Raw genomic sequence first — 9,350 nt, forward strand, 5'->3', positions numbered from 1 at the left:
GAAATTAAATAAGGCTTTCCTTAACATTCACATTATACAACTGTATTTTTGTTACTGACCACTGAAATGTCTCTGTAGGGAATAAGATGTACCTCATCTTCATGACTTTCCTTAACAGCCATTTTAGCATTCCTCCTGGATGTTCTGGGCTGTTTCTCCAAGCTTCAGATTCTTCTCATGAGAGAGAGATGAGGTAAGCACAGCTCTCCATTTAGGCTTCAAAACAGCCATGTAATGCTATATGAAATTCTATGCAGCCATGCTATAGGGTGGCATGCAAAGAGCAAACACTCATACATTCATGATTATGTCATCAAAGCCTGACATGTCCATGATAGGTCAATAGAGATATTCGTAATAAACTGGATATCTCCATTATGTAACTTGGATAAGTTACACTGAGAGCAAAAATGGGTGTCCATTCAGACAATGCATGTTTCACTTAATCAGTGAAAATTCTAAAAATAATCTCGATCACAGTTATCATTAGTGTCTAGATTAAGTCCCTAGGCAACCAAGTGTACTTAAAGTCAGGTGAATGGGACTAGACTCTACCAGCTTCTGTTTTTTTTCCTAATCTTTTTCTCAGTGACGTTTGCATTTAATCTGTATTTGCCTAAACGTCCATAAAACAGAAACAAAGAGCATCAATTTTTTACTTTCCTTACAAAGAAATCAGGGAGATTTGTGAACATTCTGATTCTCAGATGAAAAATGCTATGTAACTGGATAAAAATTATTTCCAAGTTTGCTTTTATCAGTAGCTGCAAAAAAACACATTTTATGAATGTGGTAGACCACCTTTTGATTTTCACTTGTCTGCAGGTTTTTTCATCTAATTGGAAATTGGCATGTGGTTGAAGCTTCATCTAGCTGCAAGAACCCAAAAGGCACCTGAAGATACCCAACATTGCTTACATAAATTACCAGACATGCTGCTGTGGTATTTGAAAAGCCACAAATCTTGTCAATCAAATGAAGTTCTAAAGAGTTTACTGACTGTCACTTCGGATCTTCATTGTGTGAAGGCAGAACATTCCTTGGACACATTTAGAAAGGTTGTCTCACCAGTTATCCAGTGTGTCACCAATTATCTGTTCCCTTGCTCAATGATCTACTAATATTCTCTTAGTCATAATTGCAGTTAGAATGCATTTTATCTGGAACTGCCTACCAGAACAACCAAAGTGGCAAAAAACTGATTTTGTAAATAACATGGAAAAAAAAATAACTTCAACAGTTAAATCTTAAATCTAGGGGATTAGAATCCAGAATTCTTAAGTAATATTAATACACCAGATTATATAATTGATTTGTGAAAATATTTCTTAGTGTATAATCCTAGAAAGTATTGTATCCTCTAACCATATTCCAGTAATGTACCTCAGGATGTGTTTAGTTTCAAGGTGCAGTATAATACTTTTTCCTAACAAAAATGAATAGAGTTTACAAAGTAGATTATTCAGTATTCAGTATTTTTTGAATATGGCCATTGTTTACCTACCTGGCTGTAAAATCCCTGTAATTGCTTCCCACTTGTCTTCAACCTCGGTGTCTAATTACATGCAATGGTACCAATTCAAAGTAAGGTGTCATGCATCCTGCAAACAATGAAACACGGTAGTTTTTTTTCATGCACTGTTGATTAAAGTATCTGTACAATCTATAAGGGAAGGTTAAGGAAGGGTAGTTCTTTGATCAAGATACAGACTTGTCAGAGGAATAGGCTGTGGTCAGAATTTCCCTCCCACCCTGTCATTTCAGCATCTTCAGTTTTTCATCTCTCTGTCTGATAATGCAACAATATACAATAATTGCTTGCAATCAATTGACAAATTGGTTGCCTTTCTCTGGTAGATACCTGAAACATCTAACGGTTTATAGTTTCTGGACTGCTGTATTCAGTTCTACTCAGTTTTATACATTGGCTCATTCATAGCCTGCCATCTTCAGAACATGGAAACTCAGAATCCACTGTGAGTTTTCTTGTCTTGTTCCAAGAGAAGCAAAAATTGTCTCCTGTCTCATCTGTGTGCACTAGAAATGTACTCTCACTAACATAAGGTAATTTCCTAAAAAACTTGTGATTTTTTTTTCCACCCATTATTTATATGCACACATAAACTCAAAGGATAATGAAATGCTTTTTCATAGCAGAGATATTTTATTTTTGCATTTGTTCCTTAAGAGTTTATATACCTCTTTTTACCACAGTGACTACAAATTTTGGTTTTAAGCCCCTCACTGAACAGCATTTCAGCAGGTGTTAGCCCCGATTTCTGCTCTTCCATTAAGTAGTGCCCAAAAGGGACCTGATTTTTTTTTTTATGGGGATGATTAAGAAAGAGAAAAAAATAAACCAGAACATGAATCTTCATCTTTCTTAAACATTAAAAGAGCTCAACACCATTTTCAGCTGACAGTTACTCAGTGAATACACTGTGTTCAAAGAAAAATGTTCAGTTACAGTATTTTGTAAAAGAATTACATTCATTTGGTCCACTAGCTGTCATTCACACATTTGATATGCCGTGTTTAGTGAACACAGATGACATAAGTATTTTCAAATAACCTGATTTCTGGATATCAGAGATAGTCCAAAATATTTTTTTTTCAGTATATACAGATAAAGCAATATTTAACTGCAATGAAAAGTTTCTATAATAACTATCACAGGCTCTATTAGTTAACAGATGTTGTATATATATTTCAAGTTTTAATTCATTTTATTATTATTTTTGTATCTTCTCTCATTCAAGGAAAATGTTGCAGTTCTAATTTGTCTTCTATATTTTTTCACATGCAAGTGCCTTCAAAGGATCAAGTTCAGCAATCTTTGCCTGAGATTTTGGGTACAACCTATTTAGTACCTTTGAATAAAAATGGCATTGAATAAGCAATCCTATTTCAGAGTTGCTACAAAGACTAGGTACGCATCAAATCATCCAGCTAAAATTACATCTTAAGGGCATCTGCACTAACAGACTCTAAGCTGTCTGAAGTCAATGAAGTATTTTCAACTGCAATCAATGAAGTATTTTCAACTGCAATATACTCTGGTGCTTTCTCTGTCTCATTTTTATTCAAGGCTCCAGCCTGGGGTCTCTTCCAGATTTACATGTGCATTGTAAAGTATGCAACTTCAACAGAAAGAATAACATCTGCAGCTCAGGTTTGTTAATACTCATTTTGCAATTGTCCTTAATGGGCTCATTGCCCATTTTCACTATCTGTTGCTACCAGTTTATATGAAAGCATGATTTTTTTTAATGCCATGCCCATGCTATATGTTGAGTCACTAAAGCCTTCAGGTTAGCACTGTTAGTGGCTGAAGTGGATATAAATCTCCTAAGAAAATATATAATCCCCATAAACCTCTGTATGCTTTCTTTTTTGTGGAGGTAGAAGGATATTGACGACTGATTAATACTGGAAGCCAGTTCTATCCTGATCTCTTGAACTTGTTTAAGTGGATTATTTCTTTACATCTCAGATTACTATTTACTGAGGGAACCATGAACTCTTTTTAGATTTTTTTTGGAGCTTCTGTGTTTCACTCCTTTCCCCATGACAATACCATCTTTGCAATTCAATAATATAAAATATCTGTTCTGCCTTTTTGTGAAATACTACAGTTATATAGATAGCATAATCTAAACAGTATTCACTGTAAAAGCAATGATCGCTTCCAAGTGGTGTGTTAAAGTGTGCAGATGTAAACATTTTTTTTTTTCTGATTAAATGGGCTGGAAACCAGAAGAAGCATCTACTGCAGGAAAACTATCATGCAGCCAAAATTAGTCTTTATTCATACATATGGGATAGTATTATTTACACATTTTACTTCTTAGAATGTAGGCAGAGTTCTTTATTTCTTTGCTAAAATTTTTAAAGTACTAATTTATATCACAGCCTCTTCAAATGCCTCCACTTTATCTAACACATTTGAGTGATTCAGGTATATCTGTAAGTGTAGGTAAACAGGACAATGGGGTTCTAACACTATATTTTAATAACTTTTCAGAACCATCAGTTTCTCATTAAAAACATGACCTTCTATCATCTCAGGGCTTCTGCTCCTCTTCGGTATATACTTTTACAAAGAAACCTGGAATCTGACCTAAAGTGTCAGTTACCTATTCTTATAGGTATAACTGTTCTTATTTCCCACAACTATTACACATATTAACTTTTCAATATTTTTTATCTTGCATTTGTAGATCACTAACCCACTGCCTGCAGTTAACATCACAAAGCTTTCTCTGCAAATCCTTCCAACCAGCTTCAGAGATAACATTATCTTGGGCACAAATCTATGAGTAATGGGGGACTTGAATTTAAAAGTCAAACTTCTTCACAGCTACCAAGGATACTTTTTCGCTGAGATCTTTCTTTTCCCTGTAAATGCCAAATTAACAAAAGCATCTGAGGGTGGGTACAAGAGGGTCAGAAGGGTGTGTGTTGAGAGTGACATCAACTGAGACAATAAAAGGGCTTCTAAGTTACTTAGAAGCTCTATTTTAGAGTTACATTTAAGGGGTCCACTAAACCAATTCAGTAGTCTTTAAATATACTTGACATCAAGAGACAGTCATCTGCCGACATACCCAAACGAGAAATCTGTTTAAGATAGTATCTGGTAAGTATATATTTTATTTCAAATTTCTCTAGAAGACTTATCTAGAAGATTTTGTCATTGATTCATTATTCAGCTTTTACTTTAGCTTCTTTTCAGACTTAAAAATAATATCTTATAGATAAAGTGAATGTATGTAAGATCAAATTGTTTTATTATCTGAACCGTATATTTGAAATGCAGAAGTTTGAGACAGTAAGCTAGAAATATCTTGAAGTGAATCCAAACTTTTAATATTGACTTAGATGGACTGCTAGGATCACATTCATTGTATCATGTAAGATGCCATGTAGTAAATGCTTTTCTGACCTAGTGTGAAACTGCAGAAAATAATGCAAGAATGGCATTCTGGAGTTTTATATTTCTTATGTTTATGTTACTGTCTATCAAATTTCTTAAGCTCTAGCAAAAAAAAAAAAAAAGAAACAAAACACAACAAAAAAACCAACCTTTTCTGGCTGTCAATACTGAAAATCCAAACTGGAAACTGAAATTTTGTCTGTGTCATATCTGCTTATTGTAGCATCATCAATAACAAGTATTCTTCAAGTACAAACCAAGCAGAAATATTGCTGATGATGTACAAAGCAGAGTGGAAATCATACTGGCAAGGCAGGATTTACAATGAAAAAATGCAGGGCTTAATTCTCATTTCTCTATTGTGAGATTTTTGTGAGATTCTCTATTAAATGGAGAACAAAATAACTCAGTAGAGATATGTCACTATGCAAAATTGTCAAGAAGAGTGTCAGCCTCTTCATTCTAAAGAAAATGCAACTAGATGACACAAAAGAAATAGCTAAAAGAACAAAACTTTTCACTTGCATAGCTATATATAAGTATTTCAATACACTTGGAGCACACCAAGTATAAATGGTAAATAGTGGAACTAAAAGGACACAGTGCTTTTCAGCCAGTTATTGAAAACATGGGTACCTAGATGAGGATGATGCAGAGCAGCTAAGGCTGACAGAAGTTTTTATACTTGCCTACAAAGTTACAGTAAGATGTTCACAAAACTTAGTAAAGAACTAAATTCTTCTGTTGCATTCCTTGCTCTAACCCATTTCATGAGAAGAATGTTTTTAAAGTCACTTCTCTGATGTCTTTCTTCAACCTTTCTTTTTTAGAACAGTAATTACCTGAAATACAGATTTATACGTGTATTAATTACTATCTTTGCAGACAAAATGACTGCTATAATAAATCTGGCCAAGACTGCAATGATTTTATATGCCTTATGCTTTTTTACAAACTCTGATGGAAGACCAATGATGTAAGTACATTATTATATACTTCCAAATTTTGCAGGATAATGTTAGCTGTTCTTGAGAAGATGGTCAGTTTGTCTGTATACAAGTTTATGTGTATGTCAGGATTTCTATGCCTGTTTTTGAACCCCTTGGCCCAGCCAGCCAAACACTGTCTTCTAGGTACATCTTTAGAGATCTCATTCACAGAGTTCTTAAACATTTTTTGAAAATAGTGGAGGAAGAAAAGTCATGTAAGTGTTCTCTTAGGAAGATCACTGGGGACAGTTGGACCAGATGATCTTGGAGGTCTCTTCCAACCTTAATGATTCTGTGATTCTGATTAGATGTTTGAGGGATCCTAAATAAGAAAACATCTTTCTTATTGTGCAAGAGTCTAGCTGGACCTCACCTGTGGGCACTAACATCAATCAGCATTGAGATAAAAATCCACAGGAAACCATGCTTCCTTAACTCTAGTGTTCATAGAAGAGTACTCTGAACAAATACCATAATTTTATTAATCAGTTAACTCTTGCCATGTGAGCCCTAAGCTCAACTTCAACAGATAAAATAAATGATAAATATACAAACACTATTTAAACACTATTGTCATAGAACCGAACTACTTCCCATTTTTGATGCCTTCTGACTAATATACCTATTGTCAGTAACAAATTACCATCCACCTTCCTTCTCTTCCCCAGATGTTATTCTATCTCTTACGAATTAGAAAGGAAGGTTGTACAGCTCTGTATTGCTGAACGTTACAAAAGTTCCCAAGCCTGGGTTTTGAGAGAAAATCATGAATTCAAGAAGACTCTGTGTCTGTTCCTTTGCTTTCCTTTCTTTCAGGAAAAGATCAGTGAGTGAGATGCAATTAATGCATAACCTTGGAGAGCATCGACACACCATGGAAAGACAGGACTGGCTTCAGATGAAACTGCAGGATGTGCACAGTGCCCTTGAGGATGCTAGGACCCAGGGGCCTCGAAACAAGGATGATATTGTCCTGGGGGAGATAAGAAGTCAGAGGCTGCTCCCTGAGAATTTGTGGGCACCAGGGCAGAAAAAAAACATCGATCTGGACAAAGCTTACATGGATGTACTCTTTAAAACAAAGCCATAATGAAAAGACCAAGAGCATTATATCTGTCCAAGTAAGCATGTGTCTGTAGATCACTGATCAAGTAGGGCATTTTATTATTATTTATTCAAACTACAGTAAGGATTAAAGACTCCTTTCAAGACTGTAGCCCCCACTGAGTTAGGCATTTCACAGCCAAATAAAAAAATGTATTTACATGCCACCCATGACCATTGCAGCTAATTTCTGGGTATCTTTTAAATAGCTAATATACCTTACAAATTTCCAGGAAAATTAAAAACAAACAAACAAACAACACCATAAGAAAGCTAAAAATCATTTAAGACCAGTTCTACCACTCTTATATAGAGAGCATTTGTCTGTAATCACTAGGTCTACTTGCCCTGTTAATCAACAGTGTATAAATGCATTTGGCCTACGGTTAAACTTTAACTTTGTACTAATGAAAATATGTAAATTTAAATCCACATTTATTTTCAGAAGAAGGCCTAAAACCAGATGAAATTCAATTGCATAGCAAAAGCTGCATGATTATAATTTCAGATTAAAGACTGCAAGCATGAAAAATAGAAGCAGGAAAGCAAAGCTTAAGATTAAAGTAGCATGAAATAAAATTAAAACAAGTTCTGTATGAAACAGAAGAATGGAATTTTGCAAAATACAGAAATGAACGGAAGGTTTGATTAACTTCCCTCTTTCAAAGGATGACAACCCATAATTAATTGCAGAAACTGTGGGAGCAGAGATGGTAGCACAAATTTATTAATTCCCCTAACTATAGAACTTGGAATGATTCTACACCAGACAAACACAATTGAAACAAAGATGTTGCAATACTTATGTTTGTCCCTCCTTCAGTCTATAAACTATCTATCTATGAATTTCTGCATATTGTGTTTAGGCCCCATGGGTAAGTAATGTTTGTTTGTGAGACTAGTGGCTCTCATAAATAAAATTACTTATTTCACATGTGCACTTTTATAAAATTGGGATTGCAGTTTGTTAAATCCCTGAAATGAAAATTAACATGTAGAAATCAACATCTGGTACAAGAACCATTAGATATAATACATGAAAACTCTGAGCAGGATTCAGAAAGAATTGGACATAAATACAGATGGGAAAGAAAACAATGATGATAACAGTAATATTAAAAAAAAAAAAGCTGCAAATACAAAATTATTTTGAATAGTATATACAAATATGTGCTTAGGAGCTCAGCCATTTCTGACTAACAAGAACATTTTCTCAGTAGGAGTAATGGCAGTTTCCTCCAAACTTGCCATTGCCAGAATGCAAACCTAGATGAATTGCTGCTCTAAATTGCTGCCAAAGCACCTGTGTGTTCCCATATCACTTCTTGTTTGTTTGACGCCTAGCACATCTTGGGGAACCCAGTGAAAAACTCATAAATAATCACAAATATAAACGCAATCTGCTGGAGGCTAGAAAGGTACTCATAACTAGTGAACTGTAGTTCATAATCTAGGCTGTACTTTTACTAATGTAAAGGCCCTGGTGCTGCAAGCTAGCGAGCAGATGACATAGCAGTGCACATCAGTGTGCCCCACACACAGGGAAGGACTCCATGCCACTTGTCTGTTTGTAGAATTGCCTTAAAATGCACTTTCTATTTATTCTTTTATCAGACATCTGTGCTAACTTAAAATTGCATTTTTGTACCTATGTCTCACATATGTATTACAAAATAAAGTGGACCAAAAGCTCTTGGACATTATTTGGAAGCATAACTGACTGAGCTGTCACTGTTTAGCATTTTGGGCATGATTATTAAACCATTTTATTTTATCACAGCAATATAAATACAAAAAAAAAAAAGCAATTTTAATCTTTCCTTTTGTCTTTCCTGCATACAAAATCATACTGATGGTAAAAAATAAAGGTGTTTACCTACCACAAATCCATTTACTTCCCCTTACAAGAATGACACACATGCAGAAAGTATATAACCTTCAAGTACCAAATTCAAAACCTTTTCCCTTTTGATCTAAACAAAGGATCCTATTATCTAAACAACTTGTTCTTCCTAATCTTCAGCTATCCTGTAGATGAAAGATGTTTACACAAATATTTGAACTTTCTGCACACTTCAAAAGACACATGTTGCTTACAGAGGGCTTCAGTGGGGCAGATGAAGCACCACTGAACATTGTTTAGCCAGAAATATGGCCACAGACAAACTATGCCCAGCACTGCCTCATTTATGGCTAAAATCATGCTTGCTTTGCCCACATCTGGTATGACTCTGCAGAAGGACTAAAGACAGCACACTGGCAGATGAATTAATGCTAGGTAATGCCCATTAGAAAATAAAAGATGTAATTTGAATGAAATT

General features: G+C 34.9%; 1 protein-coding gene across 1 annotated transcript; it reads left to right on the top strand.

Annotated features, from left to right (window-relative positions):
- Positions 1 to 5,826: 5,826 nt before the first annotated feature.
- On the top strand, positions 5,827 to 7,459 carry PTH (parathyroid hormone; the record flags this gene model as incomplete). The annotated part of the gene is made up of 2 exons (XM_080592384.1): positions 5,827 to 5,912; positions 6,742 to 7,459. The coding sequence occupies 2 exons, from the start codon at positions 5,827 to 5,829 to the stop codon at positions 7,013 to 7,015; spliced, it is 360 nt and encodes a 119-aa protein (XP_080448510.1). The 3' UTR covers positions 7,016 to 7,459.
- Between the last annotated feature and the right edge of the window lie 1,891 nt (positions 7,460 to 9,350).

Source organism: Anser brachyrhynchus (assembly GCF_964034855.1).
Source record: "Anser brachyrhynchus genome assembly, chromosome: 5".
Taxonomy (NCBI): Eukaryota; Metazoa; Chordata; class Aves; order Anseriformes; family Anatidae; genus Anser; species Anser brachyrhynchus.